Source organism: Macaca thibetana, chromosome 9 (genome assembly GCF_024542745.1).
Source record: "Macaca thibetana thibetana isolate TM-01 chromosome 9, ASM2454274v1, whole genome shotgun sequence".
NCBI lineage: Eukaryota > Metazoa > Chordata > Mammalia > Primates > Cercopithecidae > Macaca > Macaca thibetana.
This window is the reverse complement of record NC_065586.1, coordinates 93,602,083-93,628,225: the sequence shown is the minus strand read 5'-3', so window position 1 is coordinate 93,628,225 and position 26,143 is coordinate 93,602,083. Positions and strand designations below refer to the sequence as shown.

Here is a 26,143-nt window from a genome sequence, read left to right as displayed (position 1 = left end):
GAAAAAAAAATGGAAGTAGTTTACAAATACAGAGTACAATACAACAGGATTCTTAATTAATAGGATATTTGGGCCTGTAATCCCAGCACTTCAGGAGGCCAAGGTGGGAGGATCACTTGAGGTCAGGAGTTCGAGACCAGCCTGGGTAACAAAGTGAGACCCTGACTTTACAAAAAATAAATAAATAAATAAACCAGGTGCATTTGAAGCTGCAGTGAACTATGATTGTGCCACTGCACTCCAGCCTGGGTGACAGAGCAAGACCCTGTCTCCAAAAAAAAAAAAAAAAAAAAAAAAAATTGGAGGCTATTTGGGAGAAGGAAATGAAAATAAGGCCACAGGCAGTATTGGTATACAAAGTTCTTGCCATATAGTTCTGAGAAATGAGCCAGAAATTTGATGTGGAGTTTCCCGACAGCCAGAGCTACAAGGGAAACACAATCAGCTAACAGATATGTAGAACCCAAAAGATAAAAGCAAAGCAACTGCCCCGGAGAAACACAGAGTTTCCTGGCACTGGGACCAAGAGAAATTGTTCCTGTGAGTCATCCTTCAGGGGACACTGTGTGATGTAGACTCCACTTCGTTCCACCAACCTTTTTCCATGCTGTTCACTACACCATCGGATTCCAGAGTGAGTTGCCAGGATATCAGGATCTCTCTCACTGGATATTTAGCTGCCTTGCCTTTTTTTTTTTTTTTTTTTTTTTTTTTGGTAGTTATTTCGCGTTGGTAACATTGCAGGAAACATCTGGAGGCACACAGCTTCTCGCTTCTGTGGGATTGCTTCTGAGGGATTGATTTATCTGTGTCAGGCTAGTAGCCCAAGGTAGGGCCTCCTTGTGTCTTGCTACATGGAGCTGCAGTGCTCTCCGTAAAAGGTGCCAGCTCTGGATGAGGACTCCAATCTAGCTACAATTAGACCAGCACCCTCTGACCAAAGAGTCAGAGCTCAAGCTCTTGCCACTGTCTCTGTTCCAATACCAAAGTCGTCTTCCTCCCCACCCCTGCCTGCCGTCCTGGGATGGGGCATGTTCTTGCTGCGGCCACTGATTCAGCCACCATCATCCCCTTCCTTCACCTCTCATCCTGCTGGTCAGTTCCAGGGACACTCTGGGCCCCACTGGTGGAGCTGGTCTAAACAGCAGGACAGCTGGGGCTTGCACTCTGGGAGTCAGAAGCAGACCTTGTGCTCAAAGCTTCTATGACACAGCCCCATCTTCTATCTCATTGAAGGGGGCAACTGGCTCATGCCTGACTCCCGAGAAGGAAGAAGTGCCTGGCTGGAGAAGAGGGAGTGTGGTGCAGACCGGGCAGCACTGGACTCAAGAGTCACCTCTGGCTATTGAACAAGTCAATCACATCTTTGAGTCTCTGTTTCCTTTTCTATGGGATGACAGGGAAATGATTTCAATCCTACCTTATAGGACTGTTTTAAAGGCTTAGATAAGAAAATGTCCCAGAAATCTGTGAGTGGGTACCCCAAAGAGCCCCTCCTTCACCCTGGTTAGATGTCCAGGTGTGAGCCTGATGTGTCCCTGTAGTGTAGAGAGGGGGCCAGAGGAGAGGAAAAGGCCAGGATCTCCGATGAACCAGGGACTGCGGAAAAAGCAGAAAAGCAGAGGGCTCACAAGAGAGGGGTCAGATGCACAGGCCCTGAAGTCAGAGAAGCCCAGGCTTACTCAGTTGAAAAATGGTGATGATATTAGTGCCTTTCTCAGAGTTTCGTTTTGTTTTGAGACAGAGTCTCGTTTTGTTTTGAGACAGAGTCTCACTCTGTTGCCCAGGCTGGAGTGTAGTGGTGCGACCTCGGCTCACTGCAGTCTCTGTCTCCCAGGCTCAAACAATTCTCCTGCCTCAGCCTCCCGAGTAGCTGGGATTACAGGCACCCGCCACAATGCTGGCTAATTTTTGTATTTTTAGTAGAGACAGGGTTTCACCATGTTGGACAGGCTGGTCTTGAACTCTGGGCCTCCGGTGATCCGCCTGCCTTGGCCTCCCAAAGTGCTGGGGATTACAGACATGAGCCATCACGCCCAGCCTCTTAGAGTTGTTTTGAAGTTTAAATGAGATACTATTTGTTTTGTTTTGTTTCTTTTTTGAGACGGAGTCTTGTTCTGTCACCCAGGCTGGAGTGCAGTGGCTGGATCTCAGCTCACTGCAAGCTCCGCCTCCCGGGTTTACGCCATTCTCCTGCCTCAGCCTCCCCAGTAGCTGGAACTACAGGCGCCCGCCACTCGCCCAGCTAGTTTTTTTGTATTTTTTAGTAGAGACGGGGTTTCACCGTATTAACCAGGATGGTGTCGATCTCCTGACCTCATGATCCACCCGTCTCAGCCTCCCAAAGTGCTGGAATTACAGGCTTGAGCCACCGCGCCCGGCCATGAGATACTATTTGTAAAGTACTTCAAATAGAACCTGGTGCTCAATAAGTGTTAGCTGTCATTCTTATAGAATCAGGAGAAAGTGCTCAAACCTTAAATCAGGAAGGGTGGCAGTTGCGGAAGGGGAGGCTGCTGTCAATGACCTCTCACTGTACAACCACTGTGATATCAGGAGTGGGTGTATAAGGCCCCCTCCAGCTGTAAGACGAAGGAAGATACTCTCCCCTGCCCCCACGTTTACACTTGCTGCTCTGGGAGCTGGATGGCAGGGAGGGGAGTGGGCATTTGGGGCTGGGGACACATAAGCAACATGGTGACTTACTGTGGCTAAAAAGAAATCACATGAGGAGTGTCCCCAGACATTATTACGCCTTCTTGGTCCATCATCATTGCTACCTCCTCTGAGAAGTCTTCCTGGGATCTCTCCACTGGGCCTCCCTGCTCTGCATTTCCGTTACCTGTTCCTTGTATAATATTTCCCCATGGACAGCACCCATCTACAAAGGTCCCCAGAACTCTTCAATCCCCCACCCCCGCCCCCACCTATGGGATTAGACACAATTTCTCAATCTCACCTCTCCTATAAAATGAGAAATTGGGCCGGGCACAGTGGCTCACACCTGTAATCCCAGCACTTTAAGATGCCAAGACGGGCAGACTGTTTGAGGCCAGGAGTTCGAGACCAGCCTGGCCAACATGGTGAAACCCCATCTCTACTAAAAAACTTAAAAATTAGGCCAGGCATGGTGGCTCACGCTTGCGATCCCAGCACTTTGGGAGGCCAAGGCAGGCGAATCACAAGGTCAGGAGTTCGAGATCAGCCTGGCCAACATGGTGAAACCCCGTCTCTACTAAAAATACGAAAATTAGCTGGGCGTGGTGTCGGGCGTCTGTAATCCCAGCTACTTGGAAGGCTGAGGCAGGAGAATCGCTTGAACCCAGGAGGCAAAAGTTGCAGTGAGCCGAGATTGCACTACTGCACTCTAGCCTGGGCGACAGTGCGAGACTCTGTCTCAAAAAATAATTTAAAAAATAAAAATAAATAAAAAATTAGCTGAGCGTGGAGGCACGCACCTGTAATCCCAGCTACTTGGGAGTCAGAAGCAGGAGAATCGCTTAAGCCTGGGAGGTGGAGGTTGCAGTGAGCCCAGATCGCGCCACTGTACCTGGGTGACAGAGTAAGACTCTGTCTCAAAAAAAAAAAAAAAAAAAAAAAAAAAGTCCAGGCGTGGTGGCTTATGCCTGTAATTCCAGCACTTTGGGAGGCCGAGGCAGGCTGATCACTTGAGGTCAGGAGTTCGAGACCAGCCTGGCCAATGTGGTGAAACCCTATCTCTACTAAAAATACAAAAATTAGCTGGGCATGGTGGTACACTGAGGTAGGAGAATCACTTGAGATTGTGCCACTGCACTCAAGCCTGGGTGACAAGAGTGAAACTCGGTCTCAGAAAACAAAAACAAAAACAAAAACAAAACAGGCCGGGCGCAGTGGCTCACGCCTGTAACCCCAGCACTTTGGGAGGCCGAGGTGGGCGGAGCACGAGGTCAGGAGATCGAGACTATCCTGGCTAACACGGTGAAACCCCGTCTCTACTGAAAATACAAAAACATTAGCCGGGCGTGGTGGTGGGCGCCTGTAGTCCCAGCTACTCAGGAGGCTGAGGCAGGAGAATCATGAACCCGGGAGACGGAGCTTGCAGTGAGCCGAGATCGCGCCACTGCACTCCAGCCTGGGCGACAGAGCAAGACTCCATCTCAAAAAAAAAAAAACACAAGCTGACTGCCATGGTTCCCCAGACACACTGCACTTCCCTCCCTCTGCACACTTGCTTGTGCTGTTCCCTTCTGCCTGGAACACCTCCCAAATTCCGTGAGGGCCAACGAGCTCAAGTCTTCTCCCCAGCATTCTGTTTTCCTTGCCCAGTGCTCGCCTTACTTTGCCTGGGTGCATTCTGGCCTCCTATGTGGTGCCTAGCATAGGTGTTGAGGTGTGTGTGTTGACAATTTGTTGTGTGAAAGAAAAACAAGTTCTTTTTTTTTTTTTTTTTTTTTTTTTTCTGCCCTGGTGTGTGGCCAAACTTTTTTGCACGACGTAATTCATAACCTCCCTCTGAAAGAAATTACAATTCCTCAGTGAGCTGAGATCACGCCACTGCACTCCAGCCTGGGCGACAGAGCGAGACTCTGTCTCAAAAAAAAAAAAAAAAAAAAAAAGTACAGGGATTTTCTATACATCCTTCACCTAGCCTCCACCAATGATGTCTTACCTACCTATAATATGATGACCAGAACCAAAGAATTAACATTGGTACAATGTCATTAACTAAGGACTTTATTTGAATTTTGCCAGTTTGAGTCTGAGGCTGCAGTGAACCGATATCACCACTGTACTCCAGCCTGGGCAACATGGTGAAACCCCATCTCTACTAAAAATACAAAAAAAAAAAAAAATCAGCCAGGCATAGTGGTGTGTGCCTTTGGCCCCAGCTACTCGGGCATCTGAGGCATGAGAACTGCATGAACCCGGGAGGCAGAGGTTGCAGTGAGCCGAGATTGTGCTACTGCACTCCAGCCTGGGCGATGAAGCGAGACTCTGTCTCTCTCTCTCACACACACACACGCACCAAAAAAAAAGGAAAGAAAAGAAAAGAAAAAAGAAAAAAAAATTAGCCAGCTGTGGTTCCACACACCTGCGGTCCCAGCTACTTGGAAAGCTGAGGTGGGAGGATCGTTTGAACCCAGGAGGCAAAGGTTGCAGTGAGCCGTGATCACGCCACTGCACTCTAGCCTAGGCGGCAGGAGTGAAACTCTGTCTCAAAATAAATATATATATATAACAAGAAAAAAAGAGAAAAGAAAAAAGAAAAGAAAACCAAGATGATCAGGATAAATAGCTAATGCACGCAGGGCTTAGTACCTTAGGTGACATGTTGATAGGTACAGCAAACCACGATGGCACATGTTTACCTATGTAACAAACCTGAACGTCCTGCCCATGTATCCTGGAACTTTAAATTAAATTAAATTAAAAACAAACAAACAAGAAGACAGTGTTGTGCCCACTCAGTAGCTGTAGACCTAGGTGGTGGGGAGGTGCTAACATGGATCCCAAGGGGCCCTAGCAGGCGGGTGGGGCCGGGGAGAGAACTGCCTTGTAGGATGCCACATGACTTGAGAACAAAGATGGCACCAAGAGGACAGGGGCCCTCATTCCCATCTGGCTTAGGTAGCCTCCTCTGAAAGCCTGTTTCTCCTCCAAGCCCAATACCTGGCTGCTCCCCTGTTCCCTGGCAACATCAGGTTGGTGGTGTTGGGGCGTCTGGAGGTGCCCCTTTTCCAGAACCTGAGACCAGGGTAGCTGTTTCATGGAGCTTTAAATCAGGCCCAGTGAAAAGGCCCCAGGCCGGGGCCCACACTCAGAGGACTGCTGGAGAAGGAGCCACCTCCCTCTGTCCCTGCCAGACCTTAGGCTGCCCACAGAGCCCCTGGAGTCAGAGTGAAGGCATGCAAAGCTTTATTGGCTCCGTTCCAGGCAATGACATCAGTGTGGGGCTCTTGCCTGCTCCCATCTGTCTTCTCTTGGTGGGTCTTCAGGGGCCTCAGGGTCTGTCTCACCTGTGCTGTGTCCTCCCAGCTCTCCCTCCAACAGGGGCCATCTTCTGTGGCAGACTCCACTCATGGAGTTGAAAGGGCCCATGATCCCTGTGGGGAGCCTAAGAAGGTAGGGATTTGGACGCAGCATCTCACCCTGGGCTGCATAGATGGCCCCATAGAGAAAACAGATGTGTGTGTGAGCCAGCCTTGCTGGGGGCAGGGGTGTCTCCATCCATGGTTAGATGGCTTCCAAGCAGTCATAGATCTAGTGTCTGCGGTTGGGCAGACTGTGGCTCTGGTGGCTCGGGTGGCCGTGGTGACTGTGGTGACTGTGGCCATAGAAAGTGTGTGTGTGGTTGGCACCAGCTATGGTGTTTTCCCGCTGGGTGAGGAAATTCTTTTGCAGCTTCATCTCCACTTCCTCGAGGGCCCTCAGCTCCTCCTGGTTGATGTCCTTGGACTCCAGGTGACCTGAGTGCTGGTAAGCTGTGGCCCGCTGCAGCATGGAGTGAGCCAGGTGCCGCCCCTGGGTGTCAATCTCCTTGGTGCAGGCAGCCACAGCGGCCCACGTGGCCTCATCGGTGGATGGGGCTTTTCCAGACTCCTGGTGGATCTCTTGGATCACTGGTGGCCCAGATGCCTTCTGCCTGCTGGTGAAGGATTCCCGGTGCAGAGCGGAGCCCACTTCTCCGTGCCTCGTGGTGAAGGTCTCCATGTGAATTGTGGTGCTGGCCTCTCCACTCCCACTCTCAGTCTGGGTAGCATTGCCATTGGTGCTGGCATTGTTGTTGCGGGCCAGCTTCTCTTCGGAAAGGCGGCTAAAGTGAGATTTGATCCAGCTTTCATTCTTTGCTTTATGGGATTCTGGTGACTTGTCCTTGTCTGGTAGACACTCAGAGGTTGCCTTTCTTCTCCTCTTTTTCTGAACCCACAGCATGAGACCTCCACCTCCTAGCAAGAGGGCAGTCCCCAGCACCACCTTGCATGATGGCTGCTGGATGAGCTCCAAGAAGGTCTCCAGGACCCTACACCAGGCAGGCAGAGCTAAGAGCACGCTGGGTGATCTCTGGTGGTATGGTTCATGCTTGAAAGGGCAGGCTCCCCAAGGATGTCTGACAGGCAGGCCCCCTGCTGCACCCTCCCTAGGTGCCCCCTACCACCTCAACAATGAACCCCATTGTGAGGAAGGCAGTTGGGGGTGGGGTGGGGAGAGTGGGGTGGGGAGAGGCTGCAGCATCCCTCATGTCTAGCCTGGCATGCATTGCCTGAGGCCTGGGTCCTGTCTCCTACCCTGACAGCTGTCCCCAGGCTCAGTGAAAGGGCCGCTTCTCTGATTCTGAGTCCTTCTGCCTTCTGCTTGGAACCCATTCTACAACTTAGGCCTTTGTATCTTCCAGTCTTTGGTTTCTCTCTCTCCTGATCTGGTGGCCCCCGGGGGCAAAGGATGCTGGGTCAGGCTGGCCATGGCAGAAGGACCCCCTTGACTGGGCTGATATCCATTCCTAGCCATCTGAGACCAGAGAACCCTCCATCCAGGGCCCATGTCTGCTGCCAGCCTGGCATATTCCATCCTCATTTGAGCCCCTCACCCCACTATAGGGCAGAGTTCAGAGGGAAAAGAACCCAGGAAGAAGCTCATTCTGGAATAACTAACATGAGGTCACAATGGGCTGAGGACGGGGAGGCAAGCAGTGGGCTGAGAAGGCAGAGTGGACAGGACAGGAGACTTCATTGGGTCTAGATTCCGGATGGTGGCTGCTACCTCTTGCCTTAGTGATGCACCTACAAACCCGGAATTTGTCCCCCCATAAATAGGCATGGTTCGGGTCGTGAGCAGGTGGGCTTGCTGGCAAGGCTTTCCATAGATGCAGACAACGAAAAGCCTAATTAATCTCCAAGGCCTCTCAGGGTATAGACAGGCCTGGGCCACTGTATTTTTTTTTCCCTCGAAAGCATCTAGCTCTTTCAAAAAAATAAGAAATGCCAAAATGGGGTTGTAAAAATTGTGATGCTTTAAGCAAAATATTTTCTTTAACAGAGTGGTGGTTTTAATATATACAAAATATTATATCATTGCAAGAAAGCATGGTCCACTCTACATATGGAAGGAATAGGACACAAGCATTTTATGGAGAACCTCATCTTCCCAGTCCTGCTGCACTAGTCCTGTGGTTGGCCACTAACCTCATTTAGAAATAACAATTCAAAGTCCATCTTTGAGGGTGTTTATGGGTGTGAGTTCAGGGCCATAGAGCCCTTCTGTAATGACCCCCTCCTCTAGACTACGGTCATAACTTTTATTTAAAAAGAATACTCTTGGGCCGGGCGCGGTGGCTCAAGCCTGTAATCCCAGCACTTTGGGAGGCCGAGACGGGCGGATCACAAGGTCAGGAGATCGAGACCATCCTGGCTAACACGGTGAAACCCCGTCTCTACTAAAAAATACAAAAAACCTAGCCGGGCGAGGTGGCGGGCGTCTGTAGTCCCAGCTACTCGGGAGGCTGAGGCAGGAGAATGGCGTGAACCCGGGAGGCGGAGCTTGCAGTGAGCTGAGATCCGGCCACTGCACTCCAGTCTGGGCGACAAAGCGAGACTCTGTCTCAACAACAACAACAACAAAAAAAAAAAAAAAAAAAAAAAAAAAAAAGAATACTCTTGGCCGGTGCGGTGGGTCACGCCTGTAATCCCAGCACTTTGGGAGGCCGAAGCAGACGATCACAAGGTCAGGAGATCGAGACCATCCTGGTTAACATAGTGAAACCCCGTCTCTAGTAAAAATAAAAAATAAAATAAAATAAAAAATTAGCCGGGTGTGGTGGCAGGAGCCTGTAGTCCCAGCTACTCAGGAGGCTGAGGCAGGAAAATGGCATGAACCTGGAAGGCAGAGCTTGCAGTGAGCCGAGATCATGCCACTGCACTCCAGCCTGGGAGACAGAGCAAGACTCCGTCACAAAAAAAGAAGAAGAAAAAAAGAATACTCTTTATTCAAATATCAGTACGAATTAGCGATGCTAAAAAGATTTTTTAAAAAGAGCTACACAGGGCCGGGCATGGTGGCTCACACCTGTAATCCCAGCACTTGGGGAGGCAGAGGCAGGCAGATCACTTGAGCTCAGGAATTTGAGACCAGCCTGGGCAACACGGCAAAATCCCCTCTCTACTAAAAATACAAAAAATTAGCCGGGCATGGTGGTGTGCACCTTTGGTCCCAGCTACTTGGGAGGTTGAGGTGGGCAGATTGCTTTAGTGCCAGGAGGCAGAGGTTGCAGTGAGCTGAGATTGTGCCACTGCATTCCAGCCTGGGTGACAGACTGAGACCCCATCCTAAAAATAAATAAATAAGTAAATAAGAGGCCCAGCACGGTGGCTCACGCCTGTAATCCCAGCACTTTGGGAGGCTGAGGCTGGCAGATCATGAGGTCAGGAGTTCGAGACCAGGCTGGCCAACCTGGTGAAACCCCATCTCTATTAAAAATACAAAAATTAACCAGGCGTGGTGGCAGGCACCTGTAATCCCAGCTACTCAGGAGGCTGAGTCAGGAGAATCGCTTGAACCCGGGAGGTGGAAGTTGCAGTGAGCCGAATTGTGCCACTGCACTCTAGCCTGAACAACAGAGCGAGACTCTGTCTCAAAAAATAACCGAGAGCTACAGAGTTTCAGGGAGTGCTTTCCAGAAGAATCTCTAACTCTTCACTGATTCATCCAGGGCAGCTTCCCACCTCCTATTTATTTATTTTAATAGAGACAGGGTCTCACTATGTTGGCCAGGCTGGTCTCCAACTCCTGGTCTCAGGAGATCCTCCTGCCTTGGCCTCCCAAAGTGCTGGGCTTACAGGAGTGAGCCACTGAGCCTGGACCCCGTCTCCTCTTTAGAGGACCTTTAACGGCTGCAGGAGGCCCTTACAATGTGACATATTCCCTCCTCGGCCTGAGTGTTGGGCTGCAAAGTCTACCTCAGGGGCCAGGACAGGGCAAGAGAAATACAGATGTCAGAGTGAAAGTTGTTTGCGTCTTCCTTCCTGGGCATTTTGGCTGTGCCCCAGAAGCAGGGAAGGGACCCTCTATCTCTGACAGTGTTCTCTGTGACAGTGCCTTGGGAGGATTATATTGACCCTGTGGCTAAGAGCCTGAAGGCTCAGTTCCTATTCTAAAATGAGGAAACTGGATTTGAAAGGTTAAGTGGTTTCCCCAAGGTCTCTGTTAACTGGCAGAAGTGGCAGGATTCTTGCCCAGGTCCTCTGACTCCAGATGCTGGGCCCTTCCTACCACACCCCACTGGCTCTCTGGTGTGTGGGTGAGTGATCAGATGGGGGCTGGAGCCAGCATAGGTTGCAAGGGAGACAGACAAGTGGGTATGTGCGGCCCACGGCCTGCCAAATCCACAGAAGCCTGTGCTCCTGGGCACCCCACGCCCTCTGCAGGAGTGGGTGGGTAGCACCGAAGGGAGGGTCCAGAGAAGAGTCTGGGGGTCTCTGTGGATTCTCTGGGTGGCAGGCAAGCACCAGATGCAAAGTCCACCCTCCCCACCTGAACTAGAGCATCCTTGAACCTTGAAGCTGAAGTAAGGTCTTCCACTTAGAGGCTCAAAATGCTTCTCACTTCAAGAGAACCAGGACTTCACCAAACCTCCAGGCCCCACAAGCCAAGCACCAGCAGAAACTTAGAGTTGTGTCCCTGCTCAATGTGGGCCTCCACAGGGCATTCATTGTCCCCAAGGAAGGGGCACATTCCCTCAGTACTGAGCTATGAATGATCAACGTGTCCATCATGCTAAGGGTCACAGTCACAAAGCAGCTTTGCCACAATGCCAATCACACTGTCATTTTAATCGTTATTACCGTTGGAATCAGTACCTTCCAATGCATATTACTCTATAATTTATAGCATGCTTTCAGTTGCATTCTCTCAGATTTTTTTGTTCAACCATCCCACAATATGAGCATTATCACTCCCATGTGTCCCATAGGGACAGCAATCATCCCACACTAAGTCAGTGCCAGAGCTGTGATTTTTTTTTTTTTAGATGGAGTCTCGCTCTGTCACCCAGGCTGGAGTGCAGTGGTGTGATCTTGGCTCACTGCAACCTCCGCCTCCCGGGTTCAAGTGATTCTCCTGCCTCAGCCTCCCAAGTAGCTGGGATTACAGGCGCCCACCACCATGCCCAGCTAATTTTTGTATTTTTAGTAGAGACGGGGTTTCACTATGTTGGCCAGGCTGGTCTCAAACTCCTGACCTCGTGATCCGCCCACCTCTGCCTCCCGTAGTGTTGGGATTACAGGCGCTCACCCAGAGCTGTGATTTGAAACCAGAGTCCACGATCTACATGATACTGCCTCAATAGGAGCCACACCATTCCCAAAGCTGACCAGACACTCTGTTGAAATAGTGTGGCCTAGCAGCTCCAAAGGGTTTATAATGAAAGTCAGTGAGGGAGTAAAACGGAGCATGGGCCACGCAGTCAGATGAGGTGCAAATCTCAGCTCAGCTATGTGTTCACCGAATGACCCTGGGCAGTGACCATGTTACTCTGAGGCCCAGACTCCCATCTGTGGGATGGTCCTATAGAGAGCACTACCTCAGAGGATTGTGCGGTAAGGAATGGAGATGGGCGGAGCAGGGCAAGCAGGATTTGCCATTTTCTTCTACCTTCATTTATTGCGCCTGGGACTCTGTTACATGTTGAGTGTCGCAAATATCATCTGGTCCCTAACCTCAGAGTGGGGGAGACCCATGCGTAAAGAGAGATGAGATCGCAGAGCCACAACAGGGAGAACTAATTCTGGCAAGGAGGCTTTGTCCAGAAGAGAACGTACAAACAAACTTTAGAGGGAACTGGGACTGTGGCTGGGCTGCCACGTGACCCCAGTCACATGCCCTCACATCTGCACTGAGTGACAATGTTGACAAGGACTTTCACACCCATTTGCCAGTCCAACCCCAGAATCACTCTGGGAGCTACAAAGGCACTTTAACAGTTTACAGCTGGGTAAACTGAAGCAGGTGAGGTTTAGCTTAAGTTTACAGGCCAGCAAGGAGCTTCCTGCCTGTCTCCTGACTCCAGACCAGTCTCCCCTGTTCCTCTCCAATAATAAAATGACCCACGGAGTACCAGACTATCCCTGGACAGCTTGACAGAGCCTGTGTACCCTCCCTTGGTCTCTGGTTAAAGAGAATAGGGCCACTCACATCTCCCCAGCTCCCACAGAGGACAGCCCCGCTTACCTCGGAAGGGGAAGGTGCCCAGTTTGTGCAGATTCTCCTCCAGTTTCCCATAGTCCACCTCTGCAGTGGCAGTGAAGGGGGTGGTCACAGGGGGGTAGATGCCCGCAATGTCCACCTTCTTCCCCTCCCCTGAGGCCCAGCCCCTCACATTCCTGGACAAGCTCCTGCTTAGCCCCTGCCTCACAGAGGACCAGACTTGGGGACCCAGCATCTCTGCAGGAGGCCTGAGGCACAATTGGTCTATGTCCCAGAGTGAGACTTAGTTTGAACTCTTTCTAACCCCCTATTAATGATCAATGTGTCTAGTTAAAAATTTGCGGCCTCCCTGACTTGTGGCCACTGGGGCAGGCCTGAGCTGGGTGTCCCCAGGGTCAGGAGCAAGGCCTATAGGCCCCAGGGGGCCCTCTTCCTTCTGGGTAGCAGCTGGAGAAATGCCACAACCCAGTGTCCCTCTGGCCAGATGTAGGACTGGTTTCTGGGATCCCAATACTAAAGGGTATCTCCAGCAGGATCTGGGCCCTCCTCCCACAATTCCCAGCCCCAAAGCCAGAAGCCTAGCCAGGTTACCACGGGCAGTTGTGAGGTTGGTGGAGCTGATTGGCTGAGCAGGCCCTGCCCTGTGGGAGGCGTGGCAAGGCTGGGCAAGAAGCTGCCTGTGGCAGGCTGTCCCTCCCCTGCCCTGCTCCCTTGCCAGGCTCCTCCTGCCAAGGCAGCCACGTGACAAGCCTCTGCTAGCCACAGACAGCCCCACAGGACAGCAGTCACCAGGAAGGGGGCCCAGGATGAGTGTATTACCAAGTCAATCCATGCAAGGGCCAAACCTGGCCCCAGAGACATGGGAAGGGGCAGGAAAAGTTGTGTGGCAGGGAAGAAAGGAAAAGAGACCACGGTAAAGCAGCTGCGGGGCTGGCTCAGAGGGCCAACCAGCTCCCAGTTTTCCTCCTCCCCAAGCCAACATTTGCCCCCAGCCTTCCTTCATTCCCAGAGATTTCAGACACAAATGGAAATGAACATCGCAATTAGCAAAAACAGCTTTTTTATTGTGGTAGTTTGTGGGTGCTCCTGTATCACGCAGAAAAAAGGCTGGGCCCTCAGTTAGCTCTGAGAGTCATTCTTAGGACCCTCTGGCTGCACACAGACAGGGGCTGGGTAGCTGGCTGTGCTGGGGCACAAATTCACTGGGCTGGCACGGGCTGAGGGGTCTCCCGCCCACTCTCATCAGGCCCCTCCAGTCCGTTATGCTCAGCCCCCGGCTCAGGATGCTCCAGGGCGTGCCGGGTATCAGTCTGCCACAGCTGCACCAGGTCCGTGGGGGTCTTTCCTGCCTGGGGTGGCGGGGCGGGGCGGGGCGGGGCGGGGGGGGCAAGAGAAAATCTGTTCACTCTCCTGAAGGCTTTCACAGAAGGTACCCTCATCGACACCACCAGTGCTTCTCAAATGGGGGCAACTGGCTACGTGTGAAGATACTTTTGGTTGTCACACTAGGGGACAGGGTACTACTGGCATCTAGTGGACAGAGGCCAAGAATGCTGCTTAAACATCCTACAACACATAGGACAGTCCCCTACAACAATCACCCAGCCTGACATGTCAATCATGCTGAGGGTAAAAAACCCTCATTTATACCTGCTCCAGATTTTCCTGCTTTTCTCATTATCCCCTTAGCCTTTCTTGAGCCCGAGGGACTCTCCCGTGCCCTCCTTTTGTGAATACTCTGGGCCCCAAAGAAGAACTTGGACTAAGAAGTGCAGTGGCGCTTGCTCACTGCAAGTCCGCCCCCCGGGTTCACGCCATGAGGCTTGGCAGTGGCGCGACTAAGTGTTCCCTAGTCCAAGGTGGCGCCCGCCACCTCGCCCGGCTAATTTTCTTGTATTTTTAGTAGAGACGGGGTTTCACCGTTCCAGGATGGGATCACCTTCCTCTTCCAAGTACTTCCTGCCTAGATCCTAAGAAAACTCAAAGACCACAGGAACTGACATGGAGTGCTAGGAACTGTCATGCCAGCCAGTGCTCGGTCCCTTCCAGCTCTGGCCGTTCATGATTCTGGCCTCCTTGGGCCTGTATGTGAGGACCCCCTCTGGCCTAACTGGGGGTCTTTGGGAAGTCCTCTTGCTGCCCCTCCTGCTGTCTCTCTGCACTTGCACTCTGGCCATAGACACACACAGAGAATGGGGCGGGCAGTTGGAACGGTGCTCTGGAAGAAGACAGCTTTATGTACTATGGTGCTGGCTAGAGCCAGTGATACATGTCCCGAGGCGGGGGCTGCCCCAGCAGCCTGGACGGCCCCTGCACTGTGTGAGTGCTCACGCCAATGGCTGAATCAGCGGGGAATGAGCTTACCAGGTTCTTGGTCATCATGTCAGCCCCATGCAGGAGCAGCAGTTTGATGATTTTGTAGCGGTTGAGCCTCACAGCATCATGCAGGGCAGTATCCCCTTCCTAGAGTCAGAGTGGCACTCAGCATGGCCCTTGTGGGCAGTAGGAGGGGCGAGGGTGATGGGAGGTGAGCTAGAGACCCTGCTCAGGGCCAAGTCCCGAAGGCCCCAGGAGGAAGGACACCACCTGTAGGGGCCCGCAGGCTGCCCACGCACTCATGGCGGGGTGAGCAGCAGACAGGCTAGCACTCACTCTGTCTCTGGCATTGATGTCCAGGCCCAGGGATAGAAAGTGCTCCACGATCTCCACGTGCCCTGTCCGGACTGCCACGTGCAGCGGGGTACTCAGCAGCTGGGTGGGAAGAATCAGGAACTGCTGGTTGACAGGGTCTGAACTATGGTACCCCTGGAGAGGGGGGGCTGTCCTAACTCCAGCTTAATCCCTCTTCCAAGTCCTAGTGCCAAGGCCTGAGCCCTGGAGGGGCAGAGAATGGTACAATTTCCTACCATCCTATCCAATGGCCTAACTCTGAAGACTTAAACGCCACTTCCTCTAGGAATCCTTCTATGATTCTCCTCTCACGCAGCTGCTCACTCTTCTACCCTCCTTTTTTTTTTTTTTTAGATGGAGTCTTGCTCTGTTGCCCAGGCTGGAGTGCAGTGGCGCCATCTTGGCTCACTGCAAGCTCCACCTCCTGGGTTCACACCATTCTCCTGCCTTGGCCTCCCAAGTAGCTGGGACTACAGGCGCCCGCCACCACGCCCGGCTAGTTTTTTTTTTTTTTGTATTTTTAGTAGAGATCGGATTCTACTGTGTTAGCCAGGATGGTCTCGATCTCCTGACCTCGTGATCTGCCTGCCTTGGCCTCCCAAAGTGCTGGGATTACAGGCGTGAGCCACCGTGCCTGGCCCTACCCTTCTTTTAATAATCATAATAGATGTCATTTATTGAGAGATGACTATGTAATGGACCTAGCAAAAGCTTACAAGACATTTGCCTTATGTTGAACAAATAATTCATTTACATATGTTTTCCCACCTAATCTACACAAGAACTCTGCAAGACATTTTACAGATGAGGAACAGAAGCTCAGAGGCTGTCACTTGTTCAAGGTTCTACATGAAAGAATGAATGAATAGAAGGATGGTGCATAAATAAATGAATGAATGAGGGGATAAATAAATGGAGGAATGGATGGATGAATAGACGGATGGATGAATAGATAGGTAGATAGAAGGATAATGGCAGAGAACATGAACAAATCATGCATCTTTTGAGTGGTCCTAAAGCCCCCAAGACAGTGAGTCTCTTGTTCTCCCTTCTTGTCTGCTCTTCCTGCTCCTGTCCTCAGATGGTGGTTCCTCAAGGGCCTGTGTGGATGGCAGGGACCAATTCGTGGGCTGGGAGGCCCAGTAGGACACTGTTTTAGCTTTCCTGCTCTGCAGCCAGAAACCAGACTAGCTCACTACCTTCCTGCCCCCTGGGCTTTCCTGCCCTCGGACCCCTCCCTTCCTCCCCACAGCCACCCCAGTATCTGTTGCGTCTGAGCATTGTTGCCTCACCTTGTCCCTCACATTGGTGTCTGCTCCTCGGCTTTGCAGAAGTTTCACCACTTCTAAGTGGCCCCCGCGGCAGGCCCAATGCATGGCTGTGCAGTCCAGCTAGAAGGAAATGATGGGGTCTAACTACAGAGCTGCAGGGAAGAAAGCATCTGGGGGGAATGGACTCCAGCCAGAAGGGCAGAGGGGTATCTAAGAGAAAGGTACAGGGAGCAGGCCTGGGCATGGGCAATGGGCCAAGTAGAACAGAAGAACACTCAGGGCCCATCTGGTCCAAGCCAGACTCACAGAGGATGCTTAGGGAGGAGAAGGGGCTAACTCAAAGTCACATAAGCCACCGAGGTGGAGTCTGGCCCCTGAGCAACCTGTTTATGCTTCAGGTTGGCACAGGTGTCAGGGAGAGGGTTTCTGTGTGTCAGTGCTGGACACTCCTCCTGCCTCCCACTGAATACCTGCCCTCTCACTCACCCGATCCTGGAAGTCCACAGTGGCTCCACTAGTTAGAAGCTTCTCCAGGATTTCCACATGGCCTTCCAGGGAGGATCGGTGCAGTGCTGTCCGACGGAACTGTCCCCAGAGAGGCTGTCAGGGCCTGGCCTCTGGCTCCAGGCCTGAGCCCATCTCCCACCCAAGCTGAGGCCCAGGCCTCCCCCACAGCTTGCTTCTCACCCCTGTGCTTGGCCCCCATGTTTTCTGTGTTCTGCCAGCTCCCTTATGCTCTATCCAGACCAGCCTGGGAGCCCTGTGCCCCTGGGAACCCGGCCTTCTCACTGCCTGCCAAGCACATCAAGCCATGCCTCTACACAGGCGGTTTCCTCTGCCAAGCATGACTGTTCTGCCCTCACTTCCTGGGAGTGCTTGATGAAATCTGCTATTCCTTTAAGATGCAGCTCAAATGCCATCATTTCCTTGAAACCTCTAGGCCAGGGCTTCCCTAGGGCCCAGATAACCCCTAACTGTGAGAGTGTGTTTGAGGGCAAGTCAAGTCTTGCTGGACTCCCCAAGTGCCTAGCACAATGAGCCAGAATGAACAGGTGACACTGATCACTGATTCCAAGAAAAAATAAACTTCTCCCCTTCTCCTTTCTGCCTTGGATTTTTGAAATGCTCAAGCCACAATATCTTTCCATATTCTCATGATCCGGTTACAGGCCACCGTGAGTATCTTTCCATATTCTAATGATTTGGTTACATGTCAGTCTCCCCAAGGAACCAACCCCGGTCTGTTTTATTTATTTATTTATTTTTATTTTTATTTTTGTATTCTGGCACCTAGCATGGCGCTCAGAAATAGGAGGTACTTGGACAGACTGAAAGGATTAAGACTTTGGAGTCTAAAAAACAGAAAGGACATGTGGTCCAAGTCTACAATAATGCAGACCAAAGGTGGAAAACCACTAATGTGCCAAATTCCAGGATATGACAGCAAGAAAGCACCCCAGAAGTGTGAAAGAGGCAGTTTCAGGGAAAACAAAAATAAGTATGATGGGTGATGAAAAATTTAGAAAATATGGCTGCAAGGGGCTGGACACGATGGCTCATGCCTGTAATCCCAGCACTTCAGGAGGCTGAGGCAGGCGAATCAACTGAGAACAGGAGTTCAAGACCAGCCTGGCCAACATGTTGAAACCCTGTCTCTACTAAAAATACAAAAATTAGCCGGGTATGGTGGCGGGCACCTGTAATCCCAGCTACTCGGGAGGCTGAGGCAGGAAAATCACTTGAACTTGGGAGGCGGAGGTTGCAGTAAGCCGAGATCACGCCACTGCACTCCAGCCTGTGTGACAGAGTGAGACTCCATCTCAAAAAAGAAAGAAAAAAGAAAAGTAAATATGATTGCACAACATTGTAAATGTAATGAATACCACTGAATTGTACACTTAAAATGGTTAAAGTGGAACATTTCATGTTATGTTTTACCATGATAAAAACATTAAAATGGGCCAGGAGTGGTGGGTGTCTCAAGCTTGTAATCCCAGCACTTTGGGAGGCTGAGGTGGGAGGATTGCTTGAACCTGGGAGGCAAAAGTTGCAGTGAGCTGAGATTGCACCACTGCACTCCAGCCTGGGCGACAGATTGAGACTCTGTCTCAAAAAAAAAAAAAAACTATACCATAAGAAACAAAAATATCATCTCATCTCTTAACACATGCTTGATAGTTTCTTCATTCATTCAGTGAATACTTACTAAGGTGCTAATATTCCTTTTTTCCTTTTACCAAAAAAAATTTTTACCAAAAAACATATCTATATCTATATCTACATAGAGAGGACAGGGTCTCATTCTGTTGGTTAGGCTGGTCTTGAACTCCTAAGCTCAAGCGCTCCTCCCACCTTGACCTCTTAAAGTGCTGGGATTACAGACGGGAGCCACAGTGCCCAGCCTAATATTCCATTTGATCACCATAACATGTTGTGAGGGAAGTAAGCCATTTTACAGAGGAGGAAACTGGGCATGGAGCGGGCACCGACCCAGCCACAGGTCCCACAAGTCGTGAGTGAAAGAGATGGGATTTGAGCCCACATCTTCTGGTCCTGGTCTATTTTTATTTGATTGCATTTTTTCTTTCTTTCCTAAACAAACATGTGACATTTGTTGCTTTGCAGGTGATTCAAGTTGGAAAAGGGTTTCAGGATTTAGATCAATTCCTGTGTGGGGAGGGGACACCCCATTCTGAGCGCCCCAGCCGCCCACCCACCCAAAGAACAACCGTGCCTCCTCTCAAATAGGCTCACAGTGGGCTGCCCAGGAGCTGAGCAGAGTGGGTGGCAACTGACACGGAGGCGGGTCAGGGGCGGCTAGGAGCATCACCTGGTCGCACGTGTCAGCTGATCCCCCGTCAGCCAGGAACTTCTCAATGACCTTCATTTTCCCCTCCACCGCCGCTTTCAGGAAGGTCTCCTCATCCACAGGGCCAGTCTGCAGGTGTGGACGCAGCAGTCACGGGTCGTCCCGGCGATCAGAACCCTCCCGGGCTCCCCCTCCGCCCCCTCGCGGTGTCTTCCCCAGGACCCTTACGATCTCCTCGGGCTCCGGGGGCGGCTCCTGCGAGGCGGCCAGGGCGTCCCGCTTCTTCTGCTTGCGTTTCTTCCGCAGCTCAATGAGGTTCTGGATCCCGCCCACGTCGATGATCTCCCGCCGCAGGTCCAGGGACGTCTTGCGCACGCGCTCTTGGCCCTGCGCGGGATGGCCCATTAACCCCCAGGCTGGGCAGAGAGTCTGAGGGGCTTGGGAGACCTCTGAGCTAAGCTGGTGGGGAGGGTGGGGTGGGCAGGAAGACCTTCTCAAGAAAGAAGGAACCAAGGTCTATCCCTCCTTCCAGGCCTAGATGGCTCTCAGATTGGGGGAATTCTGACTCAGTAGTTCAGGGGCGGGGCGGAGATTCTTCAGGGCTAGCAAGCTCTCCCTGGGGTGCTGAACTGCTGGTCCATGGGCTACGTGGGGAGAGGTGCAGACAGGCCATGGCTCCCTGGCTGGTCCCCTGGGTGTAGACATTGGGTCCTCCCCGGCTTACCTTCACCTTCTGCAGGGCTGCACTCTGAGCCCCGTGGTGCTTCTCATCCTCCAGTACCAGCAAGTCCATGGGCAGCTTCTGGCGTGCGTCTCCCCGGAGTTTCTGGTGATCCAAGGAGGGCACCTTCTCCAGGACCCGAGGAGACAGGCAGCCTCTCCCCCAACCATGCCAAGGACACCCCACAGGGACCAACTCCTGGGTGGTCTCAGAGTCCTTCTGGCTCATCCTGGAGAGCCCCCAGCAAGAGCAGGGCCCCTGGAGAGGCCCCCAAAAGGGGCGAGTTCCCCACCTCAGCTTCAGCCCCAGTCCCAACCCTGAGCTCAGACGCCTGCCTGCTGACTGGCCTGGATCCCTGCAAAACAACATTAAAGGCCACCAGAGTGAGTTTGTCATGAGATTAGATATATTCACTCTTTCAAGCACTAAGATTATTTTTTTTCTTTACTTTTTTGGCATTAAAAATTCACTTTGGCTGGGTGTGGTGGTGTCAACCTTTAGTCCCAGCTACTGGGGAGGGAGTAGCTGGGACAGAAGCATTTCTCAATCCCAGGGTTTCGAGACCAGCTCCAGAGACATAGCAAGATCGTGTCTCTAAAAATAAATAGTCCAGGCACAGTGGCTCACATCTGTAATCCCAGCACTTTGGGAGGCTGAGGTGGGAGGATCACTTGAGCCAGAAGTTTGAGATCAGCCTGGGCAATATAGTGAGACCCCATCTTTACAAAAAATTTAAATAATTAGCCAAGCGTGGTGGATTTTGTTGTAGTCCCAGCTACTTGGGAGACTAAGGTGGGAGGATTACTTGAGCCTAGGAAGGGGAGGTTGCAGTGAGCCAAGATCATGCCATTGCACTCCAGCCTGAGTGACAGTGAGACAGAGAGAGAATGACCCTGCCTCAAAAAAATAAATAGGCCAGGCACAGTGGCTCACACCTATAATCCAAGCACTTTGGGAGGCCGAGGCAGGTGGATTGCTTGAGCCCAGGAGTTCGAGACCAGCCATAGGCAACATGGCGAAACCCCATCCCTACTAAAAATACAAAAATTAGCCAGGTGTGTTGGCACACACCTGTAGTCCCAGCTACTTGGGAGGCTGAGGCATGAGAATCACTTGATCCCAGGAGGTGGAGGTTGCGGTGAGGCAAGATAGTGCCACTGTACTCTAGCCTGGGCAACAGAGTGAGACTCGGTCTCAAAAAAATGAATAAAATAAATAAATAAAGTAAGTTTTAAGAATAAGCAAATAATTCACTGATGAAATAATTGTGATGAGAGATGATTATATCTTAAATGGTCTTACTTTGCAATATAAAATTTGGCAACTCCTTTGTTAGATACTTTTTTTTCTCTCTCTCAGATTTCACTGATCTGTGAAGTCAAGAGCTTGGAAACTAGTGCTTTCAGGGGAACTTGGTGATGGGAGCAGCAGCTCCTCAGCCTTCAGCCTGAAACCTTCTTTTCACTGTAATCCAGGTCCAACTGCCTGCCAGGTCTCTGCATTTGCCCTCTGATTTTCCTGGACTGTTTCTTCTCTCTTTGTGATGTGCTGGCACCCCCATCTCTGCAGTCCCCACCAGGCAGCTTGTGTGGCTATGAGTCCAGGAACAATTGCCCAGGTTGGAGGGTCCTGAGTCAATGTGGCAGCCGGGAAGGAGGCCACGCTTACAGACCACTCAGGTCCCTTTCCCATTCCTCCCCGAGCTCCCACATTTGCTCCTTCAAGGTGGTTTTGAGAGCCGATTTCCCAGGTCTTCATTCTGAAGGTTCTGTTAGCCACTGCTTTCTCCCTTTCATGTTGGGCTTCATGGTTTGAGGTCTTAGTGCTGGCCTAACCTGAAACACTGCATCTTCTTCCAAGAATGAAAGATAACCTGGGGCTGCAGCTACTGCTGCATGTGGGACTTCGGCTGGGCTCCTCAGGGAGCACCCAGAGGGCCAGCTTGTGTCTTTTTTTTTTTTTTTTTTTTTTTGAGACGGAGTCCCGCTGTCACCCAGGCTGGAGTGCAGTGGCGCGATCTCGGCTCACTGCAACCTCCACCTCCTGGGTTCAAGCGATTATCCTGCCTCAGCCTCCCGAGTAGCTGGGACTATAGGCGCATGCCACTATGCCCGGCTAATTATTTTTTGTATTTTAGTAGAGATGGGGTTCCACCATGTTGCTCAGGCTGGTCGCGAACTCCTGAGCTCAGGCAATCCGCCCGCCTTGTCCTCCCAAAGTGATGGGATTACAGGTATGAGCTACCACACCCGGCTATAATTTTTGTTGTTGTTGTTATATAGATGAGAGGTTTCTATGTTATCCAGGCTGGCCTCGAATGCCTAGCCGTGCCTCCTTATACGCCAGGACAACAGGCCTGAGCCACTGCAGCTCCCCAGCTTGTGTCTTAATCACCTTGGTGTCCCCAGCATCTGTGACAGGCCCTAGCACATAGTAGGTACTTAGTGACTGGTGAATGAATGAATGAATGAGTGAGTGAATGGATGATGGCAAGCAGGCTCAGCATCTCTGCTAACCCTTAAGTTCTCAGTGATAACCTAACCCAGTAAGCTCACCACAGTAGAACTCCAGGCCCTGCGCTGGCCTCTGGGACCCTCCTTCCCTTCCCACCCTGGGGATGGGGCACAGGCTAAACAGAGGCTCTCCTCCAAGGACGCTGCCAGGCTGGGTCCTGGTAGAGACAACTGGGGACTCTAATGCTCACCTACATCTTCCCCAGACCCTAGAGCCCTTCATTTCAGGTTTGTCTTTGTGGGCTGACATACAGTAGGTGCTCAGTAACTGTTTGCTGCATTGAATGTGAGTTCACGAAACATACAAAGCTCCCACCTTACTCCATAGATTGTCATGCAGATTAAAAGAGAGAATGCCTGTAAAATGCTTAGCACAGGGCCTGGCACTGGTGTGCCAGCTCTGTAGCTATATTTATTGGATGAATGAACGGAAGAGGACTGCTCTGCATCCCCTCGCTGAAGGTCCCTGTGTCTACTGGCAGCAGTCCAGAACTGGCATAGCAGCATGACTCACCTGCCTGGCACCAGCCAACCATAGGCACACGCCCTTGGGGGAGTGAGAAGTAGGATTCCTAGAGATCCACGGATGCTTGCCCCAGCCAGGGTTCAGTCCAAGCTCTTTCCTGACCTCATCTCTCCTTCCCTTGGGGTCCTGACCCTTCCTTCCTCCTCACCCCTCATTCAGTCACACTCTTTTTTTGAATGGCATCTACCTCCAAACTGATTCATCTCCTCCCCTCCACTCCTGTTAGGGCCAGCCTTTTCCAACAATTCCTCAGGGCCATCAGAGCTGCCTTCCTAAAATAGGGCAGATGACACCAATCTCCCACACTCAGTAACATTTAGTGGCGCCTCACTACCCGCAGATGTAACATGGCCCTCTCTGGCTTGTCTCTCTCCAGCCTTAGCCCTACTACCAGACTTTCTCAAAACAGCCACGTTTTTACTCATGGAAGCTTCAGCTCCTGCATTTCCTGAGGCTGGAATACCCTCCACCATCCTGGACTCCACTGAGTCCCCTTGAAGGTCCTCCTGACCACAGAGGAGTCCCTTTATTTATTTATTTATTTATTTATTTATTTATTTAGAGACAGAGTCTCCCTCTGTCACCCAGGCTGAAGTGCAGTGGTGCAATCTCGGCTCACTGCAACCTCCGCCTCCCGGGTTCAAGCAATTCTCCTGCCTCAGCCTCCCGAGTAGCTGGGATTACAGGTGCCTGACCCCATTCCTGGCTAATTTTTGTATTTTTAGTAGAGACGGGGTTTCACTATGTTGGCTGGGCTGGTCTCGAACTCCTGACTTCAAGTGATCCACCCACCTCGAAATCTCAGATCTCAAAATGCTGGGATTACAGGCTTGAGCCACTGCACCTGGCCCTGTCCACAAAGGAGTCCTTGAAGGCCCTCAGAACAATTCATGAGCCCCTCGTGTTCCTCCACTTCTGATTCACACCTCTATTTAGTCATTTCTTCCCTTTGCCTTGTTTTTTAGTTGACTATGAAACCGACAAGTGGGCTAAAATGAATGCTGGGTTGGTAAAAAGAAGGCATGGTCTGGGCCTTATTGGTCCACCCATTTCTACAGCTCTGGACTCTTGGCACAGCCGACACTAGATGAAGTATTAGTTTAAATAAAATGAAGAGTAGGGGCCAGGCACGGTGGCTCACACCTATAATCCCAGCACTTTGGGAGGCCGAGGCGGGTAGATCACCCGAGGCCAGGAGTTCGAGACCAGCCTGACCAACATAGTGAAACTCCATCTCTACTAAAAATACAAAAAATGGTGGTGCATGCCTGTAATCCCAGCTACTCAGGAGGCTGAGGCAGGAGAATCGCTTGAACCCAGGAGGAAAAAGTTGCAGTGAGTCAAGATTGTGCCATTGCACTCCAGCCTGGGCGACAGAGGGAGACCCCGTCTCAAAAAAAGAATGAAGAGTAGTACAAGCCAGCACCCCCTGCCACTGCTCCACTTCCTTATCCCAGAGAAAATGCAATTGCCCAGAACACCACATTCCAAAGGTCCCCCCAAGGGTGGCCAGCAGGCTGGCAAAATCCATGCTTCCTTTCCCAGCATCCCTTCCTCACTGTTCCTCACTCTCTTCTTCAGTGGCCAAACACTGGAGTTTCCCCTGCCCCAGCCTTCCAGTCTATCACTGGAGCATCACAGGGCCACACATTCCTGACAGTCCCAGGGAGTACCCAGCTGTCTGCTTTGTACAGCCCACTGTCTCTCAAGGCCCAGGAGGGTGAGCACTCTTAGGAGGCCCAGCCCAGGTTCCCACCCCACTGACTCGGTTTTGGAGGCTGAAGCCTCAGTCTTCTGCTGCCAGCAATACCCTCTGCCAGCAATACCCTCTGCCAGTAATACCCTGAGACAGGAATGAGGCCCAACTGGGCCCCTGGGGACATCTACCCCCCTCCCCACCACAGGTGTAGCAGACAGGCTCTCCCTCCCCTTGACAGCAGCGCTGGATCTCCTCAGACTCCCTTGGGCACCTCCACCCCTGCCCGCACCTCATTCTCCTCCTCCTGTGCCAGCCGCTGCTCGATGAGCGCCGTCGCCTTCTGCACCGCTTCGGAGTCCTCCATGGTGCCGTCCATAACCGCCTCTGCAGGCCACAGCGCCTCGGGGGCTTTATAGGCCAGAGCACCCACCCCTGCCCAGCTGGGCGCCTTTGCCATGAGCTCACTGGCCCAATTCTCCACCTGCCTCCCCCACCTGTCACCTTCACCTCGGGCAGCCCCAGGGAGCAGGGGGAGCCAGGGCCAGGGAACAAGGCCAGTTGCCCCGCCAACTCCTGGCCTACTAGAGCTGGAGGGCACCGTGTCCCAAGAGCAGGGCTGCAGGAAGGAGCCTCTCCAGCCTCTGTCCTGAGCGCTTGGGCCTGGCTGGGCCTTAGCCAAGGCAGCTGGGCTGCACAAGGGACCTGCCGGCTGCATGCTCCAGCCCAGATGACAGTGCCCCCTGCTGGATGCCTGGAAACCCTGCTCAGCCAGCTCCAGGAAGAGGGCCTGAAAACCAAACGTGGGGACCCAGGACAGTTCTGTACTCCCAGGCTGTCCTGCAGACAGGCCCTGCTGGCTGTGAGGAGGGTCACACTCTACTTGTCCAGCCCAGGGCCGTGGTAGCAGGAAGGGCAGTTGTCTCCCTCTTTGATCACAGCTCACGCTGCCCTTAGGCTCTCCAGGGTCCCACATGCTCCCCAGTTAAGCACCACTGCATTTGGCTGGGTGACTTTTAGTCACGAACAAACCTTATCAAATCTGTCTCCTCCCTTGGTAAGTGCTCAGGGAACCTCTGCAGGGCTTACAGAGTCTTGCTTCAACAGAGGGGTCTCCGGAAAGCACTAAGCCCAGCTGGCAAGGAGCAGCAGCTACTCTGGATCCTCCTGCCCTCCCAGGGTTTCCTTGCCAGGCCCAGACAGTGCTAGACTTCCCTGGCCAGGAGGCTGCCCATGCTCACTGAGAAGGAAAAATACTCCCAACTGGAGCAAAATCAGATCTGTACTTGCTCAGTTCCACTGAGCTCACTGTGACTCAGGTTAACCTGCTAGGGAACTGCAGACACCCGGCCCTGTGCTTCTGTAAGGCTCACCTGGCTGGTGGCTGCTCTTAGCTAAATAGCCTTATATAAGATTCCCCTCTCTTCAGATACGCACACATTCCCCTAGGAAGCATGAGGAACTGGTTCCTCTTCCTCTCCGGTTCCCTTGCTGGGAATCTGACACAAACCTCTGACACATGATCTAAATCTGTCAGAGATTTTGCTTTAACATCACGATGGGTACAGCGTCTCCAAGGGCCGGAAGCGAGCCCCTCCTGCCGCAGGAGCAGACCACCTTCCTGAGGTGCTGTCTTCGCCTTGCAAGCACTTTCACATCTGTCTTCCTGCGTAATCCTCCCAGCAACTGATGGAGGAGGCAGGGCAGGTAGCATGGCTCTGCTTTAAAGAAAAGCAAAGAGGGTTCGGAGGTTAAGTGGC

General features: G+C 52.0%; 4 protein-coding genes across 7 annotated transcripts in view; 1 reads left to right on the top strand and 3 right to left on the bottom strand.

Moving 5' to 3' along the window:
* Positions 1 to 12,774, bottom strand: part of HOGA1 (4-hydroxy-2-oxoglutarate aldolase 1) — a 28,840-nt gene extending 16,066 nt beyond the window's left edge. For all 4 annotated transcript variants that reach the window (XM_050802930.1, XM_050802934.1, XM_050802931.1 and 1 more), the window contains exon 1: positions 12,202 to 12,774. In XM_050802930.1, coding sequence (XP_050658887.1) covers positions 12,202 to 12,412 — 211 coding nt within the window. In that variant the 5' untranslated portion in view covers positions 12,413 to 12,774. The remainder of the gene's footprint in view (positions 1 to 12,201) is intronic.
* MMS19 (MMS19 homolog, cytosolic iron-sulfur assembly component) overlaps positions 1 to 26,143 on the top strand; it is a 458,727-nt gene that overhangs the window by 328,270 nt on the left and 104,314 nt on the right. The gene's annotated exons all lie outside the window — the stretch shown is intronic.
* Positions 5,882 to 7,901, bottom strand: C9H10orf62 (chromosome 9 C10orf62 homolog). Its single transcript, XM_050802944.1, has one exon. It carries the CDS (start codon positions 6,913 to 6,915, stop codon positions 6,244 to 6,246), a length of 672 nt encoding a protein of 223 aa, XP_050658901.1. The 5' UTR covers positions 6,916 to 7,901; the 3' UTR covers positions 5,882 to 6,243.
* On the bottom strand, positions 13,221 to 25,931 carry ANKRD2 (ankyrin repeat domain 2). Its single transcript, XM_050802892.1, has 9 exons — positions 24,676 to 25,931; positions 19,652 to 19,753; positions 19,156 to 19,314; positions 18,949 to 19,056; positions 16,605 to 16,703; positions 16,140 to 16,238; positions 14,830 to 14,928; positions 14,542 to 14,640; positions 13,221 to 13,526 (listed from the first exon to the last, which is right to left on the bottom strand). The coding sequence occupies exons 1-9, from the start codon at positions 25,357 to 25,359 to the stop codon at positions 13,377 to 13,379; spliced, it is 1,599 nt and encodes a 532-aa protein (XP_050658849.1). The 5' UTR covers positions 25,360 to 25,931; the 3' UTR covers positions 13,221 to 13,376.